The 24,004-nt window shown below is 51.5% G+C and overlaps 8 protein-coding genes across 8 annotated transcripts; 3 read left to right on the top strand and 5 right to left on the bottom strand.

Annotated features, from left to right (window-relative positions):
- Positions 1 to 179: 179 nt before the first annotated feature.
- On the bottom strand, positions 180 to 2,255 carry AYO20_02352 (hypothetical protein; the record flags this gene model as incomplete). Its single annotated transcript, XM_022640656.1, has 10 exons — positions 180 to 320; positions 370 to 440; positions 489 to 646; positions 695 to 821; positions 872 to 1,015; positions 1,064 to 1,439; positions 1,491 to 1,798; positions 1,847 to 1,910; positions 1,960 to 2,052; positions 2,109 to 2,255. The coding sequence occupies 10 exons, from the start codon at positions 2,253 to 2,255 to the stop codon at positions 180 to 182; spliced, it is 1,629 nt and encodes a 542-aa protein (XP_022503305.1).
- Positions 2,256 to 2,805: 550 nt separating this feature from the next.
- Positions 2,806 to 3,881, top strand: AYO20_02351 (hypothetical protein; the record flags this gene model as incomplete). The annotated part of the gene is made up of 2 exons (XM_022640655.1): positions 2,806 to 3,655; positions 3,706 to 3,881. The coding sequence occupies 2 exons, from the start codon at positions 2,806 to 2,808 to the stop codon at positions 3,879 to 3,881; spliced, it is 1,026 nt and encodes a 341-aa protein (XP_022503304.1).
- Positions 3,882 to 4,924: 1,043 nt separating this feature from the next.
- Positions 4,925 to 8,443, bottom strand: AYO20_02350 (hypothetical protein; the record flags this gene model as incomplete). Its single annotated transcript, XM_022640654.1, has 1 exon — positions 4,925 to 8,443. One exon carries the CDS (start codon positions 8,441 to 8,443, stop codon positions 4,925 to 4,927), a length of 3,519 nt encoding a protein of 1,172 aa, XP_022503303.1.
- A 1,038-nt stretch (positions 8,444 to 9,481) lies between these two features.
- AYO20_02349 (hypothetical protein) lies at positions 9,482 to 10,492 on the top strand (the record flags this gene model as incomplete). The annotated part of the gene is made up of 1 exon (XM_022640653.1): positions 9,482 to 10,492. The coding sequence occupies one exon, from the start codon at positions 9,482 to 9,484 to the stop codon at positions 10,490 to 10,492; it is 1,011 nt and encodes a 336-aa protein (XP_022503302.1).
- Positions 10,493 to 10,969: 477 nt separating this feature from the next.
- AYO20_02348 (hypothetical protein) lies at positions 10,970 to 14,268 on the bottom strand (the record flags this gene model as incomplete). The annotated part of the gene is made up of 11 exons (XM_022640652.1): positions 10,970 to 11,144; positions 11,241 to 11,428; positions 11,508 to 11,585; positions 11,640 to 11,697; positions 11,762 to 12,082; positions 12,146 to 12,229; positions 12,291 to 12,541; positions 12,630 to 12,769; positions 13,831 to 14,016; positions 14,114 to 14,173; positions 14,226 to 14,268. The coding sequence occupies 11 exons, from the start codon at positions 14,266 to 14,268 to the stop codon at positions 10,970 to 10,972; spliced, it is 1,584 nt and encodes a 527-aa protein (XP_022503301.1).
- A 2,338-nt stretch (positions 14,269 to 16,606) lies between these two features.
- AYO20_02347 (hypothetical protein) lies at positions 16,607 to 17,800 on the bottom strand (the record flags this gene model as incomplete). Its single annotated transcript, XM_022640651.1, has 1 exon — positions 16,607 to 17,800. One exon carries the CDS (start codon positions 17,798 to 17,800, stop codon positions 16,607 to 16,609), a length of 1,194 nt encoding a protein of 397 aa, XP_022503300.1.
- A 2,856-nt stretch (positions 17,801 to 20,656) lies between these two features.
- AYO20_02346 (hypothetical protein) lies at positions 20,657 to 21,754 on the bottom strand (the record flags this gene model as incomplete). The annotated part of the gene is made up of 2 exons (XM_022640650.1): positions 20,657 to 21,405; positions 21,466 to 21,754. 2 exons carry the CDS (start codon positions 21,752 to 21,754, stop codon positions 20,657 to 20,659), a joined length of 1,038 nt encoding a protein of 345 aa, XP_022503299.1.
- An 827-nt stretch (positions 21,755 to 22,581) lies between these two features.
- On the top strand, positions 22,582 to 23,809 carry AYO20_02345 (hypothetical protein; the record flags this gene model as incomplete). Its single annotated transcript, XM_022640649.1, has 2 exons — positions 22,582 to 22,770; positions 22,832 to 23,809. The coding sequence occupies 2 exons, from the start codon at positions 22,582 to 22,584 to the stop codon at positions 23,807 to 23,809; spliced, it is 1,167 nt and encodes a 388-aa protein (XP_022503298.1).
- Positions 23,810 to 24,004: the final 195 nt, after the last annotated feature.

Raw genomic sequence — 24,004 nt, 5'->3', positions numbered from 1 at the left:
GGTATGATTAATATGCTATCATTAATATGCTATCTTCAGTGGAGATCGAGAGACATTCATCACGAAGGAGACGACTCGGAAACCATCGATTGTCTTTCGCCCTGTAGCTCTATTTTAGCAAAACGGTCATGCTATAAGCCATATAATAGGTCCAAATGCCAGCTAACCCTGTCCAACCATCACTCCTTGATAGCGGCTTTTGCTTCTTTCACCTCTACCTCTTCTGAGGTAGGGTCCATGATCAGATCCGCGTCATTGAGATGGACTTTGACTTGACCACCAAAAACCTCGTCAATTTCTTCAAGCGGGACATTGGCAGTCTGATGGAGAGTTAGTGGATGATCCAAAGCAATGTCGGCAGGTTCATACTTCTGGTAGATAGAGATAGATCAGTGTAATCTGTAGAAATTGGATGCAAATAAAAACGAGATAAAATTTCCCTTGCAAAATTAGCACAAGACCGTCAATCGCTCGGAACCACGACTCACATCCAATGCTGCTAAATGCAGGTGGTGCTGCTTCCGTCCAAATGATGCTGTAGATATAGTAGCCTGCAAGTGCGATGCTTTCACCTTTAGCCCGAAGATGGACGGGGAAGATCTCTGCCGCGACAGTGTAGACATGCGGATCGACGCCCGCGCCGAAGCTGGCTCGCCTTTAGCAATCATCTTCGGGGCTTCAAACTGCAACTTACAATAACTCGAACGCGAAGTTGAAGACCAGACAGGCGGTTGCATATTTCCTGTCGCCAGTTTCCTGAAATTTGGCATACAGGCCAGTGAAAATGATCAACATCGCGGTTGTCCCAATATTTCCGATAACTGCATCCGATTAGAGTTGTACAGCAGGCTTTTTTTGGTTCTGAACTGACGCAGGATCCGTCTTCGTCCTACTCTGTCAGAGAGGAAGGCGCCGAGCCAGTTCCAGAAGGCGGCAAGTGTCAACCACACGGCAGAGAGAAGAAGGGACACTGTAGTTGAAAGCCCGAGCGAGCTGTAGATAATGACAGCGTAATCTTCACGAGTAAGTCAATGTCCCCAGTCGGTGGTCTGCTAAGACTTACTATTGATGACAAGCACACCCGTATTGATGACTCCTGAACAAACTAGAATGCCTAGAGCCACGCGTTTGAGGTATGTCATCTGCGTGAAAAGGATCATGAACGCCGACTTTTCCTTGAATGCAGCCTTCTCTTCGGCAACCTGCAGTTCGATCTCCCTCAGCTCTCGCTGCGCAAACTCATGGTTGCCGTGACCGTGAAGTGAGGTGAGGATTGCAAGAGCTTCAGAACTGCGGCCTTTGTCGACCAAGTGCCTAGGACTCTCCGGCATCCATAACGTTGCACCCAAGATAATCAGAGCTATGAGGATCGGAATGGCCAGGGGAAATCGAAATCCGAAGGTCGTCGTGGGGTTCGCATAGGAGGAGCCAAAGCCGACCTGTCTCTGCTGTCAAAGCCAGACATGGTGAAAGTGGGAGTCACACCGTACCCAAGCAGCTAACATGTATCCCGTATTTATACCCGCGCCATGCATTCCTGCCATGGAACCACGAGACGATGGCGGAGCCACCTCGGAGAAGTAGACGGGGCCGATGACAATTGTCGATCCTGCTGCAAGGCCTGTGATACCTCTACCTACCAGGAACATTGCCTGATTCACACTTCCCGTCTGGATGGCCGCTCCAACGATGTGTAGAGCACTTGCAATCTGGAATGCACGGATGCGTCCCAGGAGGCCCATTATTTCCCCGATAAGAATGGTGCCGATCGTAGCGAATGCATAGAACGTCCCGTTGGCTGCATATTCGTCAGCTGGATGCACTTGACGCACCAGAAATGACTTACAAGCCCCTTGTATAGTCTCCGTGTGGCTGTATCCAGGCTTCCCAGGAACCATTTGAAGCCCCATCTACCTCTGAATAAGCCTCATGGGGTCTGTGAGAAGCATTCGTCCCTACCACACGGTACCATGATGCCTGGCCGAGCGTGCCGCCGATCACCCCTGACGCATATCCAAGCAAAATTGACGCCAGTGTTGCACATGCGACGACCTAACAACTTGTCAACCAAAGTCGAAGCACCATCGAGTGAGTGTGTTACTACTAACAAATACATTGTACAATGTGACTGGTTGCTTTGGCGACGAGGCACTCATCGTGGAATACTGCGGTGTATGCTTGTCGCTTGCTAAGATTTGAGGGTCCCCAGTCAGGATGTGCGTCTTGTCTCTGAATCGATGTGCGTCTTCTGACATTTTTCTGGAGCCAGCTTCCTGCTGGGCACTTTGTATGCTCACTGGAAGAGGTTATTACATGTACAAATTCGGCCTGGTTTTGTGCGGCAGAACGGCTAGGATGATGCACCCCTGGCCACGGGCACGTTGTTTCGGGCCGCGGCAAGGAATTCATTGGAAGATTCACAACCCGTGGCAACTTGCTACAATCCACAGCCAGCCCAATAAAGAAACATCCACGGAGAGTCCACCCACGGCACAGCCTCGCTGGCGGGCTGCAGCTCGTGTCTCTAGACCTATTTCTGCGAGGAAACTAATTCTTAGAGTGCCACAGAGAGCTGACAGTAGTTTTGTCCTTTGCTGGAAACCTACATGCCGCGGAGTAGCACAGTGTCCGAGGGTTGGCCTTGAGTACGTAACCATGTTTACAGTCATTTCGTCGAGAGAGCCCAGCATAACCTGGGGAATCTTTATGCCCTTGCACTATCTCTTCATTCAATTTTGACAGACACGCCCACCTACCTACCTTTCACCACCACCAAGTGATCTGTTAAATCACGATTAAAAGAAAATGGCAGACTTTGACAATATCCCCGACTTCGACTCCTTACCGGAAGTCAAGGGCATGCCCAAAGGCTGTGCCTGGGGTGTTTTCGACAAGGACGGTACAACGGACTATCTTGGTTGCTTCAATCTGCTTACACCTGCCGTGAAGAAGGAGGCCTGTAAGGAAGCCCGCGATGGCGTCTCGATTTCTCTAAACTGGCCGCTCAACGCAATTGGCAAGCCCGGCTACGGGCGACGCCCGACCGAGCATACCGTTCTCGACGCCAAACTTACCTTGGACATCCATAGTTTCGACGACGAAGTGGCTTTCAATACGCAGGCATCAAGCCAGTGGGACAGCCTCGTGCATTACGGCCATCAACACACAGGGCTGTGCTACAATGGCTCAAGACCAACAACAGAGAATCTCATCCAAGGATTTAGGCACTGCGATAAGAGTCTTCCCACATTGAATCACTGGCACGAGAAGGGTTGTTTAGTCGGGCGGGGGGTTTTATTGGATTACCGAGCCTATGCACAGGCCAAAGGAATCCAGTACAGCTGCTTTGACAATGTCCCTATTTCTGTCCAGGATCTAGAAGCCGTGGCGGCCCATCAGGGCACCAAGTTCAAGTACGGCGACATCCTTCTGGTCAGGACGGGATTCACCGAGGACCTGGACGCTGCCGATATTGATGAACAAACAAAGCTCCTCGGCACTCACAAGACGGTTGGAGTCAAAGGGAGCCTGGAAACCGCTCGTTGGCTCTGGAACCACCACTTTAGTGCTGTGGCGGGCGATGCCATTGCGTTCGAGTCGCTGCCCCCACAGATCGAAGAAGAGGGGGGAAAGCCAGGAGGTTATGATCAGCTAGGTACGGACATACTGATTCGAGAGCATTGCCGTCGCTGACCGACATGAAAGTTTTGCATAAATACCTCTTGGCCTTTTTCGGCATGCCCATTGGCGAATTATGGGACCTGAAGGCGTTGGGCGAGTATTGCGCGAAAGCGAAACGATACGAGTTCCTCCTTACGTCCGCGCCGTTAAATTATCCAGGGTCGGTCGGCTCTCCTCCGAATGCGATCGCGGTGTTTTAAAAAGGATGATAAGACTGCATTCACAGGCAGGTGGACGGTGTTTTGAGGTGTTGAGGTAGATGTCCACGTTCTCAGCAGGTAGATAAACCTGTGATTACGTCCAAGGCTGGAACACCATTGCGCTAGTATTACAAGCATTCGAAGGACGACAAGAGTAAAAGAAGGCTTGTTACTAGTGTAAAGGGGAGGTTTGCAGGCTGGAATGTGGTTGGTGGAATTTGCCTGTACAATGCACAGGCTGACACTCCTGGCTACTGATTGGCTGGATCTCTGGCACTTGGTCTGAGACTCCTTTTTTTTGATCCTTCAACAGGATCTATCCATCCATCTATCCATCCTGACAGGGAACACAAGGATACAAAAGACAGTGATCAATTAAGTTATGAATCTGTCTGATCAGGACTCTCTATGCTGTTGTTGTTATTACTGTGCGATAGCCGTTACCCCCCAACACCATGCCCACCGCCGTACGAGTTGATGCCTCTGGCTAAGAGCCTTGCCCCAGTTCAGTAGGAGGATACTTCTCCCCCTATAAGTAGTATACTCCTTTTATGCGATTTATTTTAGCTTCCTGCTCGATTTATGATATTCTTGGTGATTTAGGAAATTTTAACTATTAATGTTGGTGGATCTTTCCAAGCCCAGTCTGGTGTAATGGGCACGAGAGACGCTGGAGCCATAATAGAATTGATTTGATTGCATTTCGCTACTTTTACCAACCAAGGAGCAGTATTCCCCCGATTATTTCTGCGAGTGGATCACATCTTCGCATTCGCTTTCCAACTTGAGGGTTCCCTTGCAATTCAGAATCAAAGATTACGATCGAAAATAACCTGGTTGTCCCATTGCCCATCCAAGCTCCTGACCAATGCTGTATGGGGTATCTCTAATTTGGAAAAAAGGAGGAATAAAAGGAAAACGGAGGATGAGAAAGAGTCCTTGTTGAGACGACCCAAGTGCGCGTATCCAAGGGTCACACTGGAAGACCTCGTCGGCGATGTTGACTGAGAAAATGATTGTTCTGAAAGATCTCGTCGCAAGTCTCATTTTTGCTGTGATATCTCGTGAGTACTCCAGAAAAAAGGGTTCGGTTTCGTGGCTTCCTCATGCTTCGGTGCCAGCGAGTGTTGCTCTTCCTGGGCGGGAGCCGCGAATGGGATAGGAGAGCTTGAAGTAAACACAGGTAGGTCCTGCTTTGTTCTCTGTGTCGGGTTGTCTAACACAGGAGACAAAGCCGTTCCCGGTGCTGCTGCGCCGGTTGTTGCTTGCTGTACTTGGGAGTTTGGGATCCGAGGAACAACGACGAGAGGGTTGGCTGTTGGAGCATGTGCATCGGATACACTGAAATTCACGGCCTCCTCGGCTTTCATGTATTGCTGCGACTCTTGCTGACCGTCGATGTCTTGCAGCGGCATGTATGGACGAGAATTCGCGTTGGGATTGGGCACACGTTCTTCGACCGCTGGAGGAACTACTGATGACGATATTATTCCTGCGGTATTTGTGGTAGTCGTTTCTGAGTGCTCTTGGTCGTCTTTGGGGAGATTTGTCTGCGGACTGATTGTTTGACCGGGATCTGCAACGAGAGTCGTCTTACTTGGCTTGGAATTCTTGGGGGCCAGTGGTTTCCTTGGTGCACGAGGCTTCTTCTGCTTATCATCACCCGTCTTTTGATTTTGTGTGTTGGCATGCTCTTCTACAGTCGGCATTTTCAATTTGATAGTGATCTTTTTCATCCCATTTGTTAGGTTGTCCATGTCATCAGCATTTGAAGCTTCTTTGCGACTGCCTTGCATAGGCAAAGCATGCTGGGCCCGGATCGCATCTTTCTGAACAAGAGTAGGAGTAATCTTGGTTTCGGGCAAGCCGGTGACAGCTGACGGGACAGTTTTCTGCCGCCGGGGGCTACTGGCTTTTGGTCTTGCCGGTGCCTTTGTCGCAGGCGGAGCTCTTGTCTTCTTCACGGCAACAGCTTTAGCTGGCTTCTCAGTGGGAGCTGGTGATGCTCTCGAAGGTGCTTGTGAGCCGGAAGGCTTTGACAAAACCTCTGCGCCACCGGGACCCTGCTCTGACAGTTTCATGCCTTGGAAACTCGACAGGATGCTCGATGCGTCACTGGATCTTCGACGCATCCTCCCGTTTGGCAGATCAGGATGCTCGGCATTAGGATCAGGTAAGTCACTAACTGCTGCGATAGTTGTACGCCGATTACCGTTGCGTGAGACTGCGCGTACAGCCGAAATGTTAGCAGGAGGGGCTTTTGCCTTTCGGTCACGTAGTTGCATCCGTTCGTCTGGACCAGTCGGCAAGCCCACGGTCGATTGTCGCTCCTTTCGTACTCTTGCAGCTTCTGCATGAAGTTCGTCATGTGTGCAGCTCAACGTTTGTCGATCGCTAGGGATAATGATACGGGACAGTTCATATGCAGCAACGGCCCAGTCGACGTCGGGTGGTGGGGGCTCATACACTGCATCCAGAGAGAGTCTGGCATGCAAAGCTGATAACGAGCGCTTTTCGCGAGCATGGTCGGTCATCTTGAGAGTAGATGCTTGTGTTGGCGAAGAATAATTTCCAGCCTTGTCTTTAACCTTGGAAGCTGGAGGCTGTCGGCCTGTGACGATAGCTTCTAGCTCTTGAAGATTTTGGAGTGCCCACCAATCTGCCGAATAGGTGAAGTGTTGACCAGCGGCAGAGGAAGGGATGTCTTGAACCCAGTTGTTAATCGTTTGAAATCGATTTCCGGGCATGTCTGACGAACTCTTGTTTCTGGTGACAGGGTTGTCACCTGCCATGCCACAGATATGGCTCAGAACGCCCGAAGTTAGAGCTCGATCACTGTATCCCCCTTCTAGAACGCTGATGACTCGACCTTCAACACCGAGATCGTCTTCATGCGCAAGTCGGACAATATCGGCCGTAAAGCGGGCGTAGAACTCTGTCGGAACATTGACACTGTGTCTCTGCATGCCTGCACCTTCCCACTCGCTTGCGTCAAAGCCTGCTGAGATGAAAATGGCAGCCTTCGGCGACTGGTTCCCAGAAGCACGCAACTTTGCCGTGTGTTGACGCAGAAACAACCTCGCTTTATGGAGCAGAATGATGTACTTGGACTCGTAGAGTTTCCAAAACTCTTCAAGGCTCGTCCATGGCTCCAAGTGGACATTCCATATGGACTGGCCGTGAGCACCTTCGATGCACAAACTTGCATTTCGCACCTTCTCTTCGTCGCCCCACTCGCAGGGATACGAGTTGATATCGTGGAGGCTGTAATAGCCGATAGGGGTCTTCTTGTGCGCGGCAGCATTCTTAGCTGCACCTTGTGCCTTGAGGTTGTGGTCCCAGGCAATGTTCTGGGAACCGTCTCCATGGTGTAGATCAAAGTCGATAATGGCTGCATGTGTCAGGCCATGATTCATAGCCGCATAGGCGATCCCCACGTGAACATTGTTCAGCCAGCAGAAGCCTGAAGGGTAATTGGAAGAGCAATGATGGCCAGGAGGTCGGATGCAGACGAAAGCCCTCTTGGTGAGCGGCGACGAGAATACCGTATCGACTGCGTCGCAAACTCCCCCGAGACAGCCTTGAAAAGCAGCAAGCGACTCCGCACACAAGTACAAGTCGCCTTCATGCAGCTTAGGCAGGGCATTCCCATTTTCATCCTTCCCATATCCGATTGGTCTAACCAACTCTTTCCCGTTGAGCGCCAATTTCCCTTCGGCCGTGTCGCACATTATTTGCAACTCTTCCATCCATTTCGAGCCGTGTACGAAAGCGACTGAGGGGTGGTTGAGAGGAATACTCCGGAATGTCTTGCGGATCTGGAATGGGATGTTGCACACCCGTGACGGTTCGTGCTTGGGGCAAGGCGCATATTCACCGTCAGCATGCCGTCCTCCTAAGCGCACATAGGCGGCAGACGCCCCCAACAGCGTGGCGTGAATTCTTTCCGGACGCTCGACAATTGTGGCGAGGGCATTCTTGGAGGTGCGCGGGCGAGAAAAGCGATGGCCGTAGCATGAATCATGAACTATCACCACTACAGGGGACTGCAGGGAGGTATGGGCTTCCAGCTCTTTTCCAAAGTACTCCTTCGCTACCGAATTGGCAGTGACCGGCGGTCGTTCTGGAAGCGACATCTTGCCATTTGCTGCAGGAGAGAGAGGGTTGAGATTGGAGGAGGCTCGACGGTATTGAGGTGTGCTACCCCTGGTATTACTCAGGCTAGAGGTTGACCTTCTGGTGGTCAGTGTTGGAGTGGATTGTCTCTCTTGTCTCTCCCCTCGATATGAACTCGCGACAGACGGCGAGCGCGAAGGCGGTTTCGGTGACAGAGACTTGGTCTTGGTCGGCGCAGGGGTGTGGTAGGGACTGCGCATGGGGGAAGAGGGCGGGAGGGGTATTTGCGCGGCAGCACTCAGCAAGTTTGGGTGCGCATGGGTGTGGTCTCGATGATTCACTTGGATTGTGGGTGACATGAGACCAAGGTTTGTTGTGGTAAAGGCGCTGGTGGTGTCTCGGGGGGGGTCGTGCTCAATAGAAGGCGTCGGTATGTCTGGATCCATGGCTGTGTACTTTTCTGATATTCTCCTTTCTTGAGAAGTGGTGGTGTTTCCTCTATTTCTTCCTCTTTTTCTGGATGCACCGCGAACCAGTATAACTCTGGATGGATCAAACGAGAGGGAAGAGTCTCCATCCGGGAAGTGGGTTTCAAAGCCTCTTTGACATCAAACAACGTCATTTGGCTGGGCTGGCTGGTTGAACCCCCTTTTGGTCGCGTTGCTGGCTGCGCGTCGTGCTTGGCGCATCTGCTCCGCCGTTGCAGCCTTTTGCCTTGATCGTCATTGGCTCCCTCAGTTCCTTCATCCGATGCAAGATGGACGAAGACGCAATCTTTCGAGATTCCTAGTGTGAGTGCGCAATGATCGCGACATCTTTCTCATTCTGCTCGTCGTCCATACAGAAATGCGACTCACCATAAGCTCTCGTCAAACATGAGGCTATCTAACCACCGCTTCATTAGCCGTCTCTGGATCTCCAGCATCTCAAAGCCTCTACGACGGGCTTCCTACTCTGGGACCTCCGAAGTCGCTGATGGTCATCATCGGTACTTCTGCAAAGGCACCTCATCCTCATTCTCCCCTCGCCAAAGTAATCCTGTCTCTGTTCGGAAAACGAATTCGCAGCAAGCAAGCCAGCAAAGTTCCTCTAAGATCGGTAGAAAGGGTTGTATATCGCAGCGAGGGATGACAAGGTAGGCAATTGTTCGTCTGTCTTTGTCCCTACTATTACTTCAAAGACGTACATAACACGCAATACTTGTTACCATTTGCTTCCCCTATCACGACTTCTCCTCACCCACGCGGAATTGGCCTACAAGCACCTCGTATAGGCATCTCCATTATTACCCGTCAGCCATCGGCACATTTGCCGATATCTCCACACCCTCAACCGCTCATCGTCGGAGATATCTAAGCTCCTCCATGTATACATCCCCAAATATGTACTTGAGCATCTGAAACGAGCAGGGCATTAAAAATGAGAGCAAAGTTACTCGTTACACCTATCTCTAGTCTTAATTGACCCGCTCTCCTAGCACAACCATGACTACCCCTCCGCGCGTCCTCGTCTTTGGCACTGGCAGCGTCGGCACCGTCTACGCCTGGATCCTCTCCCGCGCCGTCGGCGAGGGAAACTTGTACACGGTATGCCGATCGAACTATGCTGTTGCCTCCACGGCAGGCTTCACCATAAACTCGACAATCTTTGGCGATGGCCTCAAATTCAAACCCCAAGTGGTACGGACCGTGGATGAGGCTGTCTCGCTCTCGGGAGGCAAACCATTCGACTACATCGTTGTCACGGCCAAGGCCATCCAGACAACGCCATCAATGCCAGAGCAACTCCGCCCGGCAATCTCCCCTCACACGACTATCGCAGTCATACAAAACGGCATCGCCGTCGAAAAACCATATCAAGCGCTCTATCCAGACAACCCTCTGCTAAGCTGCGTGGTATACCTCCCCGCCACGCAAATTGCCCCCGCCGTGGTCACTCACCGTGAGATCGCGCTGCTGCACATTGGGACATATCCCTCCCACGCATCTCCCGAGCACAAAGCCACGGCAGAATCGTTCTCCCGCCTCCTCAACGCAGGGGGAGGCCGCACGCAGGTGCACGAAGACGTGCAAACAGAGCGCTGGAGCAAGCTGGCCGTCAACGCGAGCTGGAACCCCGTGTGCGCGCTCTCCCGTTCCCGCGACGCCCAGTTCCTCGCGTCCTCCCCGCCAGAGTACGCGTTGAACCTGATCAAGTCGCTCATGACCGAGATAGCCTCCGTCGCACAGGCATGGGGCTACGACAACATCAACGCCAAGACGGTAGAATTCCAGATCAACCGCGCCAAGGCCAGGGAACTGCCCGGGGTAGAGCCCTCGATGCTCGCGGACGCAAAAGTCGGCGCGAGGATGGAGGTCGAGGCCATCGTGGGCAACGCGGTCCGACTGGCTGAGGAAAAAGGCGTGCCCACGCCGTTGCTCAGGGGAATCTACGCTCTGATCAAGGCGTTGGATGCCACTTTCCAAAAAGACCCCGAGAAGGTGTCTGCTCCGTGACAACAGGGAACAATCAGAGGAGCAGTTCATGCTTTGAGGTTATCTACAACGATTCAGTTTTGTCGCCAGCTAGATTGGGGAGAGTGTTTCGTTTTTGACAACCTTCCCTCGTCCCTAGATATATAAATAACATTGTCTTATAGAGAATTTACAGGGTAGAAATTAGAACACACTGTGAAGCTCAACCATGCGCTTGCGCACTTTCCGACTTCGTTCTATGATCAGAGGACTTGAACCGAGTATGATAGGAGCTTCTCTTTAGGAGACATCTCCACACGTAGACCAGAGATGATCTCAGCCACTGGTAAGCGTGTTCTACATTCAACAGGAAACATATCGGGCCTCTGACGAAGGAGCATTGAGGTTCAAGGAGCTCGCTCGCTTAGTTCATCAAAGGTCCCTGTCCCTACAGGGACCCACGACCTTGGCTCCACGCATCGTTGATCACTATTATCAGGATACTGTACATCATGGCGCTCATATCTCGATGCCCACTCCCTGGAGCGCCTCGACTGCCCATCCTGGGGGAGGCTGGCCATTGAAATAATTTGCAAAGAATTGCTTGCAGAATGAGGGGTATTGGTCATCTATTATGGCCGCGCGGATTCGTCGCATCAGAGAAAGCAAGTGATGTACGTTGTGCATCGTCAGTCTGTGGATGTCTCGCGTCAATCAGGAGATCTAATCAGGGAGCTGAGAGGAACCAAGAGCCACGGCTAGATGGTAGACAAAGAGATCGACAACTTACAAGTGAGCCCCCACAGTCTCCTTCGCTGCGAGGTGGTAGATGTACGCCCTCGTAATGGCCAACCCTCCATCCTCTTTGGGACGACAGCAGGTGCAGGTACAGCCTTGCTCGACAGGTCCAAAGTCATGAGCATACCGAGAATTTTTGAGGTTGAGGACGCCGTTGGAGGTGATCGCGTTGCCAAAACGCTGCAAGATACACAGATTCAATCCTCGGTCAGCAGGATGGCATTGAGGGTCGAAGTGGAATCAAGGCATGTAAACTCACTGCCGTTCGTGTGGGCCACACACAATCAAACATATCTGCTCCGAGAGCTACGGCGACAACGATATCTTCTGGATACCCCTGCGCTATAGGTAAGTGTCTGTCCACTTCCAGCAACGAGAAAGATGATCGTACAATACCCATGACGTATCTTGGCTTATGGTCAGGTAGGAGGCCGGTGCATGTATCGACGCTTTCCAGAGAGTCAGCGTTCAGGCATCTCCAGACGGAAATGAGTAAGGAAGGTGCTTCTGTACACTTTGCAGAAATCTGACTTAGCTTCTCCGCCAGACAAACCACCGATAGCTATGCCTGGGGTATCCCGCTTGACCATTTCCTCGCAGCACTGTCGCCTCATCTCTAGATCGAGACCGCCTTGAATGATGCAAAATAGGTTCTGTGTCTCAGGGTTCTTGTGTGCAACTATGCATCTGTCCAGCCAGCGGATAGAGCGTTCCATGGCCTCCTTCATCCGGGCATGATCAGGCGATGTCGTTTGAATCACATCATCAAGCTGCATCATGATATCTGAGCCGATGGAGTTCTGCAGAGACATTGAATGCTCAGGAGTGAGGAGCCTATGGACGACACGAATAAGTCTCTGAAAGGGGGCAGTTTGCTGCATCTGGGCCGTCACATACATTGGACTGCCATCATGGGGGCTGAGAAAGCGCACGCCTTCCTCGGTGATCTTTGCCAGCTTGAGCAATGAAACCATTTGAAAACTTGAGGCATCTCGAATCAGTCACTTATCCTTGGGCAGAGAGGGTGCTGTGCACCACCAACCCGCCACTGTCCGTCAGGATATTGTAGTTCCATCCTTGTAATCTATGGGCACCGCCAATGGTGTCAAGCACCGCTTGGCCAGGTTTCAATCCCAAGTGGTATGTATTGTTCAGACATAATCTGCAACCAGTCTCTTCCAATTGTTCCGGAGTCAATCCTTTGAGAGATGCTTGGGTGGCGACGGGCATGAAAACGGGCAGGTCGACTGGACCATGAGGCAAATGCAGCGTCGAGGCACGGGCTTTGGATGTCTAGAATGATGGCGGAGGAAATTTGTCAACGGCGGGGATCGATCTTGCAGTAAGAGGGGGGGGGAAATGGGGCGTCATGACTGCGTACCGAACACCGGGCCTTACGATCGAAGGTCAGCGCTGAGGGTTTTGTAGCGGTCGACATGGCGGCGACTGGTCCGAATGCATAGGGACTGGCGGTAATTGCCTGCTTTGCGGCGGTGAGGATGTCAAGACGCGGTTTGGTTACTTGACGGGTCCAGTGCATACGAAATCCGGCAATGGCAAATGCACTCGTCCGCAGATCCAGGTGGCACGGGGATGTATCTCTACACGTCAACTTGGCTTGCCGGGTACTTGACAGATCACTGATGCAGAGTACGACAAAGGAATCTCGGTTTATTGCGATGGAGATGGCGAGGTGGAAACTGAATTTTGGGATGTGACGAGTTGTGGCCCGGAACTTTTTTCTCGGCCACGCCTCGTCCCTTTCCTCCCATCCTTTCCATTCCTCCATCCCTCCTTTTACCAGCCCCTCTAAAGCAACAGCTGTCGTCCCTTGATTCGACATCCAGAACGTCGGGTCATGCGAGGGACGTGACTTGAGAGTCTCCAAATCGCTCATCGACAGTAACACGACAGGTCATGGTACACAAACATTTTGCCCCCATGCTGCAAGCCCATGCTGCAAGCCTGGATCTTCCAAGCTCCACCCGCCACGACATGAGGCATAGAATGATAAGGTGGTTAGAGAAGAAGAAAAATTTTCCCCATGTCATGTGCGCTGATCGGACACCTGCGCGGGATGAGGTGCAGGCAGAATCAAAACATAAGCATGCGATATCATAGATTCATGCATTTTCTTCTATCAAGCCTGAAGAGCGGTCAAGAAAATTCGGGCGAGGACTGAGACCTCTCCCTTTGGTTGACAGTTTGAAGCCTGAACAAGAGGACAGACTGGTTCTGATCTCTCTTGGAATCTGGGGGGTTTTGTTTTTCTCTCCTTTTCTCTTGGTGAGAAACAAGCGGCAGATGTGAACAAAGGAAAACGATAATCCAATCCCAAAGAAAAAGAAAGGCCCCCTCCTAAAAACCCCCTACTGTCCTGTGTCTGTGTATCACCATAACGCCTTCGCTATGCTCTCATTCGAAACCCTTATTTTGCCCCATTGGACACAGCAGGTATTGAGACAACTTCCCCACCGGAAATGCGACTTCGTATCCTGCCCGCAGCTTTGGATTTGATTGCAAACCCTGTATTGCTCTCAAACGCACATCGCGACACTAGACTCAGCGAGCCCAGGGCCCACCATAGCCCGACTGTGCTCGGTAGACCGTGGACTGACCAGCGGTGATCGACGGGTTGCGCAGTTTGGTGCAGGCGACTTCTGCAGCGTCTTCTTTGGCGTTGTTGAGGTATTGCCCATCATACCAATATCTTGCTGCAAGATTCTGGCCCTGAATTGTGACTGTCGCAGACCAAGCTGTACGGCCACCTGAAAAGCCAAGCAGAAGAAATCAGCGTCCGGGCGATATCGAGAAAAATTTCTAGTAGAATGACCGAAAGAGGGACCTTTCGGTACACGAACTCACCTCGACGATCAGAAACAATATTGAACTGGGGAGCAGGCAGTCTCAGCTTCCGACACTCAGCTATCAGCAAAGTCAGCCAAAGATGCAGCGGGCGTAGCGGTGTGAGTGTTACCAGCAAGCTCTTCCTGCCAGGTCTTGTGGGTTTTGGTAGCCATGTTAGATTTCAAACGTGGACAGGTCTTTGGCTGGATGGCGAGAGCTCTTGATCGAATTACTTGATGTCTTCGTCGAGTATATTTGATCGTGTTGACAAGGAAAGGGCCGAAGTAAGATGATGACCAGAATCACCCGGCGTGACGAAGAGAATGGACTTTATATTCAAAGAGATCCCAAAGGTAGCTCGAATGCTCAGCTAGGGACGCAAAACAAAGTGACTGAGCGAGTGCCAAAATCAAGGAAGGCGAGCTGCAGGTGCTCCAGTATTTCCTTTCCACGACAGAGTCCTTTGTCTATCAAGGCCGCTTCATTTCAAGGTAGGGCAGCATTGAAAACAACTGAACATCGAGGAGATAGGTTGACTTTGTGCGACATGATCTGAGATCTCGTGACACTTGGAGCATCGATTGACCAGCGGCCCTGGCATCATCTATGAAAGGTTTCGTGGTACAAAGGAGCGAGACTGCAGAGGACGTGAGATGTCAAACGTGGGTAGAGGATGGGATGGAAGAACGCAAAGCAAAAAACAGAGCCACCAGCCTCACCAGAGAGATGCTGCCAACACATCAGGTATCCGGCAGCGTACAGTAGTGGGACCAAAGGTCCGGCCCCAAGCGCAAGCGATGATATGCATGATGGCGTAGAAAAAAGAGAACTCTGTGACAATCAAAAGAATTGGGGGAAAGGGCCCACGAAAGGCTAGAAGGAAACCATTTAATGGCGGATGGCAATATCCAAGTGGGGGCGGCACCGCTGGTGCCGACCGATCGAATGCAAGATAGCGGCGAAAAAAAATAGCACAAACTGTTTCCATCGGTGATATGTCCACATCAATCCGACTTGATGGTCGTGGAGATTTTGGAAGCAGTCAGGGAGCTTCCGAACAAGGATTGTAATCTTCCCTTTTCTCTTGCTGCATTCAGAGTACGTCAAAAATCAGGGCTGGTTTCCTTATTGGTCGCCTTCGATGCTTTCGGGAATAATTTTGCATTTGGGCAGCAATCTGAGCTGGACGGGGGGTGTGTGTGTGTGTGTGTGTGTGTGTGTGTGTGTGTCAGAGCACGCATGAGATCGATCCACGTCTCGCATTGAACCGAACTGCCGCCCGAGAATGACGAGTGCCTGCTCTGTGAGATTGGGTATAGTGGCGGAGGATGGAGGTCTATGGGTACATTTCCTAGAGGACAAGCCAGACAGAAGGTGAGAGGCGAGGATGCGGGTAACGATTTGATAATGAGGATTAATTAGTCGGTGGGAGAGTAACACGATCCCTAGTAACAACCCCGGAGTACAAAGAACCTGATTCTGAGGTATCCAGTCGTTTCGGGCCAAAGCAAAGGCCGGGGGTACGCATGAGGGCCAAAAAAGTCTGAAGAAAAGGGAGGCGAGATCCCTGCCTCTGAGACCTTAACTGACAAGGGAACATTGGGGAAGCTTAGGCAGACAGTAAGCAGTGGTGTTCAATAGAAAGTAACGCGGCATTGAGCCGTCAAAGCGTGGCAAGAGTTTTGAGAGCTGTGCAGCAGTAGCATCTTGTCTAGGATGATGGAGGCATAATGGTTGGAGCTGATGCAGAAGAGGAACAAAAAACAGAGTGGGCGCAAATGAGGACAACGGACGTGGAAGGCCATTTGGTCAGCAGGGGTAGAGGAGCCAATCACAGCAGCGAATGACGGAAGCCAAGACACTAATTTCCAATATGGCTTAGACTGGTCTTATACAAGTTTGTTCAGGTCGAATACTCCATACGAGGAAGTACATACAACCGCCTAAATACCTAGTACCATACCCAGATACCCAGTCAGTCTCTAGTAAATGACTTGTCATGTCTCAATAAAAGTAACTGTGCTTTTTATTTGTACAGCTTCGTCCCACGAAAGCGTGGACAACTATACCATGGCATCGGTTTAGCTATACATTTCCAACGGCTATTCATCTTGTGGAACACGAGTCATGCAGAATGGATCCATCCATTCAGGCTATGTCGTGTCCTGTACCTCCTGATTTCCGTCGTCCAAGCGTTGTTTCCAGCGCTGACCTGCCCGCGGTTGTCCAGACATGATTGCCTTAGTCAACCCTCGGCCACAACTTAGCCCAATGCAAATTCTGTACAAGAAATGTGACGGATTCGACAATGACAACGTCTCGACAGTCCATCGTCCACGTCCTTTCCATTTCGTCGTCGCGATGTATTCTACACCGCCAGTAGCTCTGTGTAACACCGCCGCAAGGGGAAATCCAGTCCCGTGTTTGTGTTCAGACCGAAGAAAAGATCGAGATGAGAGGAGGAGAACAAGTCAATAAAGTGCCGTCCGAGACTGGTCAACCATTCCTGGATCAAGAGCGGTGTGGCTCATCCCAGTGTCTCCTGATGCAGTCATCCACCAGAGACATGAGTCCGGTTGCCATAATCACGTCTCCCAAGTCATTCGAGATGTCCTTCTCCGTCAGCCGCAAACTGCACGGTGGAATCCAACCACCCAGCACCGCTTCTTGCCGGCTTTGTCTTTGTGACAGCTTGTCCGGAGTGATATGAGCAATGCAAACCCCTGAAGATGACTTGATCAGCTCAAAAGAGAAGACCAATTCGGACTCATCCCGATAGATATTCCGCCTCCAAGAATACCGCTCACCCCAATACTCAAACTCATACTTGCCATCTCCTGTCTTACTCCGCTCTAGGTCGACCTGAGCGTAATTCGAAAACTCGAGTCTGATAGTGTCTGTGGGAATAGTGGCCTTGACGTCGACTTGTGCGGCAAAGGAACTGAAATCGTCGTCCGACTCCTCGTCTCGGATCTCTTGAACCGGCTTCGGCCGAGGCTTGCTCTTCAGTGTTCTGAGGTTGATCTTGGCGAGGGTCGAGGTAAATGAGCGCCGCCGAGTTGAGGATGACGGAGATGATGACTTCTGGGCGACCGGCTTCAGATACTTCCGCTTCGAGTTGCAGACTTCTCGACCCGACTGCCGCTGATATCGACGAAGTGAGAACTGGCGTTCGGCAAGATCGTACATGCGAAGATGGAACAGAGTCAACTTCAACTTGTGTCCTCTGGAGATGGCCAACTCTGTATCAATGCGGAGATTCAGATTTCCATCGGGGGTGGTGTCGTCGTGTTGAATGAGGATTCTTCTCGTGGAAGGAAACAGCTCTCCGAATTCAACAGGCGTGGTTGGGATCGCATCAGGCTTGTAGCATATATGTCTCATCAAGGGACATAAGCTGGGAGGTCTCGATGAATCATTGTCATCATCGTCAGACGCGATTGTGGATGTATATGTCTCGGTTGATGCTCGAGGGTCTTGTTCATATTCGTGAGAAGGGCTCATATGCCCGTCAACAATCTCACGCTCCTCATAGTTGTGGTGATGCTTGACGATGGGCTTGCTGTCGCTACAAGAGGTTTGAGTGGTATATTGAGTGTAGCTGGAGAGGCTGGAATGGCTGGACAGGTCGCTGCGGGTCGAGGTGGAGCTCATAGAAGTAGCAGATCCTTTCGACCAAGTCCGAGCTTGGGTACGTCGGGCCATAGTGTTGAAAAGATGTGCTATGCTCGAAAGAAGTTGTGAAGTTTGACAGCGGTGTTGATCTGTAAGGGAATAGGAGAGCAAATTCTAGTCTTTGATGATAAAGAGAAATGTCTGAAGGGTTGTAGAGTAATGAAGCCACGGCATAAAGAAAGACTCAAGATAGCGAAGTCGACGGCATATCAAAAAGAAGCGAGACGGTTACGCTCATTGGTGACGAGAATCAAAAGCAAACAGACTTCAGTGACCAGGTCACTCCACAGGGCGACAAGGGCGATGTCAACCTCCTCTAGCCATCTTGCACGAGGAAGGACAGGCGCAGGTGATGGCGCGGCAGCAGTCGTACATGCCCTATGGGGGATTCGTGAGGACGGAGGGGAGAACAAGCCAGCAGAGCAAGATGGCGGGTGTGGCCGGGACCTGCCGTAGGTTACCAGTTTTCTTGCGGCATCACTTTACATCCGGATTTTGCTGAGATGTGAATCTTCAGCTGAGGTATCTTAGTGATCCTGCTTAGCGAACAGCCTCCATCGACTGTGCAAGTATGGGGGTAACAGTGGCCCGGACAAGACCCATTCAGGGTCGCGCCAACATGGCCGTCCGTGGCGTGGGAGGCAAACGGCAGGCCGAAGGCGGATAAAAACAGTGCAATGCCAATGGTGGCGAGAAAGTTGTTCAACGGAGAACAGGGCCACGGCCACCACGGGCATGTTGAAGGATGGTTGGATGAACAATGGTTCTCGTGGTGGAGATGGCAAAAAATGGACACCCATGTGGACCGCGACAGACAGCGGAAAATATCGAGCATATTGCCTGTCAGACGGGGGCAGTGAATATCGCCAGGTGACGAGATGACGGGGATTTCCCCGTGCAAATGGGGTCTGCCCTTTCTGTCAGACCGATGGCTTCGTGGTGTCAAACAGGTGACGGCGCAGGCTGTGCAAAGTCGAGGGCCACGTCAAACAGAAAAAGTGAAAAATCCGATGGTCGGGTCTGGCGGGAGTGGGCCGAAGCCGCTAGACTGTAATAGGATTAGCGGAATGCCTTAATTCAACCTGTGCCGAAGCTCTTACAAACTCCTGGCTCCTTTGTTAGTTTGCGGCAATATGTGGCACCACTTCATTGGTACTGAGACTGGCCATGTCACCTGTCGGCCGTTTCGATACGTTGCTTTGATCTTGGCTGGTCTGCAATGCCCGTGCCTTTTCTGGACTGCCCTCGGAGCTCAATGAGTACCCATGAACATGTGTTCCCTGCCGGATGCTGTACCTTGCGCCTCTGTACCACCAAAAGAAATGCCTTGGGTTCGTCTCCAGTGCTGCAGGTGAAGTGTCTCCATATTTTTGTCCTGCCGATAATAATACCATCATTTGGGCAGCCATTGTTTCGCTTCATTTTCAAGCACTGGGTCGGTCATCATGCATCTTGGAGCATTAGAGCTCTAACAAGAAGTTCCCCTCAGCCCTCCATTGCGAGCACGTGCGGTTATAACGAATCTGAGTCAGGCAACAAGATCATAATCATCGGGTGTGAGGCATTTTAGGACGAATCTGGACAAAAGTCATGCAACCAATGCCAAATCGAGAGATTTGCCAGGTAGCATCGCCTGGGATCAGCCACGACTAGCAACGGCTCGACCCGCAAACCGCCGGCGATGAGAGACGGTTCATGCCCAACTTTTGCTTTTCCTTGTGCTTGTAATGTTGTTTGGATACCCTAAACGTTCGCATGTACCTGACTACTGTGTACACAGCTGTTTCGGAGCATCGGCCAAGGAGGTTTGTGGTTGCTCAGAGCTCTTGAAACCCGATCTCTGAAAAATCTGCGGGCACCAGCTCCCCTATGGACTACCGCCTGCACTCCAATGCGAACTGTGAGCTTCATGCTGGGGGTGTTCGCATGAGCTTTGCAGCTTAGGCCGGGTCTGGAACGGGGTAACTTGAGATCCCCATCCTCGGTTCTGCGTGGCGCCATATCCAGTTACCCCCCGTTATCGCAGGCCGTTTTTGTCCCAGGACGCCTCAGCGTAGGATGACTGCTACAATGGTCGTCTGCCGCGCAAGTCAACCCGCTGTCACTGTCATATTCCTAAATTCGCCATTCGCCATTCGCCATGCGCCTTTCGAGCACACGTCCGTACAACGAATACGTCCCATTTGCACAGCCTCTCACGACTTGTAGACATCGCTACTAGTACGAGGTACAGTTCCCACCCCCACCTTTCACAGACTCGCTCCTGTCGATCAAATGCTACCTGCTCTCCATCTAGCTCGTACATCTCCCCGAGTCGTGCCGCTGGTGATACTCTACCTGTGTTTTTTTCTCTCTCTCCGTCTTACATCCATTCCCGTCGACATCAACGCAGACGTCACGGATTTTGCTTCTGGGAGATGAACTTGGGGTGTTCCATTGGCTCGGAAATTACTTCTGCTTTGCTTTATCAGTGACCGTCGAGAATTCCTTCTATTCGCTGCGATACGCTGTTGTACGAGGAGCCGGGCTGCTTTTTGGCTGCGTGGCCCGGACGATCTCCACCACCAGATATTCTCACGACTTTTACTCCATGCCAGTGCAACAGCCTAGGTCTGCAGGGTCCTGCTCGCAGGAGGCTTGATCAGCACACAAGTACAGCTATAGCGTGAGATGTCCCATGAACGAGAGTTCTGGAAACATGGGCGATGGACGAATCACGAAATTGCTGTTGCAATTTAATTGTCTAATGGTCTACAATCGGCCAATTGGACTGTATGATTTTCCACGGCCAGAGACTCACGGCAGAAAAGTAGTCGCACTTGTATACAGATCACCAAACTTCGACGAAAATTCCAGCCGAAGTCCGCGCAAAGGGTCGGATCAGCATCACACCATCCCCCACAGTGGGCGTGGAAGTTCGATATCGCGACCAACCTCGACGCCTCGGCCCAGGAATCCTCTCGCCCGGCTGTCTACGCCGACATAGGCTTGCCTTCTCTTTTCTCCACCCTCGATGTCTCGTGTCACACTCCATGTTCGCAACCCATAGTAGCTGCCCACGCAATGGACCAGCCATCTCGCGAAGGCGGCGCCCTTGTCTTTATCCAGACCCTCAAAGACCATTTTTTCCGTGCCAATTGTTTCGTCCTCGTCCCACGCCATATCATCCTTATCTCTCTGCTCTTTGTTGGTTGATTCGTGCATGGCTCCATTTCGACCAATAAAGACGATCTCCTCGTCCTCGCTGTCGCTCGTCAGAGGAATATCATGCAGACCATCTCTCCTCAGACGAATTTCTCTCTCGTTCCACTTGCGCACGAAAGCTCGGACCGTTTCCTCCAAATCCTGGAGCAATCCCTTGGCGGCTTTGGCGCGTTTGAGTTTGGCTCGTACTTCCTTGGGTATGCTGGTCGCTGCTTCTTCCATGGGACTCATGCCAGTGTTCTGGACGCGTTTCCCCTGATTTCGCGTGCTCTCCCGGCGGCCCTTGAGCTTGGACTCGACGGCCCGTTGAAACTCGGCAGCATCCCATAGCGGAGCGAGATAGTAGGGCACGGTTCTTCGAGGGTAGGTGGGACGGATTTCCCAGTCAGAAGGTAGGGGAGGAACAGCCCAAGGGTTTGACAGTAGGCGATCTATGCGTTAAAACTTTCTTCAGTCTTCATGCAGTCATCTCTGGGTAGGTGTAGGAATACCATTTTCCCATCGGCGTCGCTGTCGTGACCCCTCCTTGCCCTTGAGAAAGGCTTCGCGACGTTCCAAACTGTCGCGACGGACAAGCTTGCGATCGGCGTAAAGTCCTGACTTAGTGATGCTCGCTGCTCTCGTGGTGGCGTCAGTCGGAAGGGTGATCCGAACCGCATTGGTAGCAACGTGAGCACGCTCAGTTGTCGACAAAGTATCAACAGATACTTTATTCATCCGAGCAGTCACTTCTTCGGTGCTTTGAGGAATCATCGGTGCGAATGCCTCAGGTGCAGCCATTATCGGAACGACAGTCATGATAGTTGATGATAACTGATTGATACCGCGTCAGGTCTGCAAGACAGTGGCAAAAGAAACGAGCAGGACGAACAACCAAAAGCTGACAGCGGAGCAAACGCACCACAATCGTGGAGATGAAGAAAGGTCTGTGGAAGAAGTAAATTGATAGGATGCGAAAGATGAAGTTGTTAAGGACGTGCGGTTGAAGCTGCCCCTAAGATAGAGATGACCTGCACTCCCGCCCGCAGTTGGAGACCTGCAAGTTCGCACATTTATTAGTGGGAGTCATGGCCCCTCGGCTGCGGACGAATGACGAAGAAGCCCTAAACATCGTGCCGGCAGGATTGACTGAACATGAGTCAACGATGGACGGAAGCTGCGTGGATATAATACTAAGCTTGATAGTCCATAGTGAGCAATGACAAAATCTACGTATGTATCACAATGACTCTTAGTATTATCTGCTTTGGCCAAAAAGTGCGATGCATTCCTAGGTAGCGGCGGATCTGAAGTGCTCTAAGTAGGCGATCCAAGTTGGGCATGAGGACCATACAAGCACAGTCAAGGCAAGTCACCTAAAGGGGCTGCTGCCCTGCTGAAGTGGGGGGGAGGGGGCGGGCGCTGGGGAAGCTCAACAAGCTGATGGCGAGTCCCTGGTGCCTGCGTCTCCAACCCAGATGCAATTCAACATCCGTCCTGCATCCGCATAGGGCGATTCAAGGGAATACACCAAGTACCGATTACAGAGCCTGCCTATAGCCTGTTGAATTCCACTCGGGCTCTTGATTCACACGTTCTTTTCCTCGACCTTCGACATACTGATTAATATGAGGTCCCTCCAGCTCCTGGTCACGTCGCTAGCCGCTTCCGCTTTCGCACGATCAGTCGAGACTCATTCTCAACATGCAATAATTCCTCAAGATGACCAGTTATCGACTGAGGAACTGTTCTTGATTGAATTGAGTCCAGGAGAAACGAGATGGGTTGAAGAGGATGAAAAATGGGAGCTTATGAGAGTATGTGCTACACCATTCGCTTTATCCGCACATGGAACACTGCTAATTCAGAGGGCAACAGAATGGAGTCAAATTTATGGACATCACCGAAACAAAAGACACATATCCGTACACAGAGGTATCCCGGTCGGCTGCGATCGTCTATCCCTCGAAACCGAAGCACATGGACGAGGTCAAGGCCTTGACGAAGACGTTAGACAAGGACAATATGCGCAAGCACCTGGAAGGTCTCACATCATTCCACACGCGCTATTACAGGAGCCAGACAGGCATTGATGCCGCTTTGTGGTTGCATGACCAAATCAAGGAAGTCATCGAAGCATCCGGCGCATTCAATTACAGCGCTTCCCTTGACTTGTTCCCGCATTCCTGGGGACAGTCAAGTATCATTGCTCGATTCCCCGGACGAACAAACCACACGATTGTGATTGGTGCACATCTGGACAGTGTCAATATGTTCTTTCCCTACCTCCGTGCACCCGGTGCCGATGATGATGGCAGTGGGACGGTGACCATCCTCGAGGCTATGACGGCCCTGTTGCAGTCGGACAAGATCGTGAACGGCTCTAGTGAGAATACAATCGAGTTCCACTGGTATTCGGCCGAGGAAGGTGGCCTCCTTGGGAGCCAGGCGATTTTCAAGTCCTACTCTGAAGAAGGCAGGGACATCAAGGCCATGATTCAGCAAGACATGACAGGGTACATCGAGCAGACCCTCGCACATGGCAAACCTGAATCGGTCGGAGTGATTACGGACTTTGTGGACCCAGCATTGACAAAATTCGTCGAAGGCATTATCACCGTCTACTGTGATATCCCCTACACATTGACCAAATGTGGATATGCCTGTTCCGACCATGCTTCAGCCAGCAAATACGGCTATCCCTCGGCGTTTGTGATCGAGTCGGATTTTGAATATTCGGATAAGAAAATCCACACCACGGACGATCTCATTAAGTACCTGAGTTTTGACCACATGCTTCAACATGCGAAGATGACGCTGGGGTTTGCATATGAGGCCGCTATGGCCAAGTTCTGAGCAGGCGGTGATCTGTCAGACACATATACCCACTATTTGCTGGTAGCCAATATCTGAATAATGTGAGATATTGCATAATGCTTTTTCCAGCCTTGCGGCCTAATCTGTGTCTGCTTGTGTCTAAGCAACAAGGCGTGGTCTAGTGATCATGTCTTTGTTACCTGCCCTACCATGTCCGGCCACCGTACCACGCAT

Source organism: Fonsecaea nubica (assembly GCF_001646965.1).
Source record: "Fonsecaea nubica strain CBS 269.64 chromosome Unknown Scaff10, whole genome shotgun sequence".
NCBI lineage: Eukaryota > Fungi > Ascomycota > Eurotiomycetes > Chaetothyriales > Herpotrichiellaceae > Fonsecaea > Fonsecaea nubica.
This window is presented reverse-complemented; position numbering and strand designations above follow the sequence as displayed.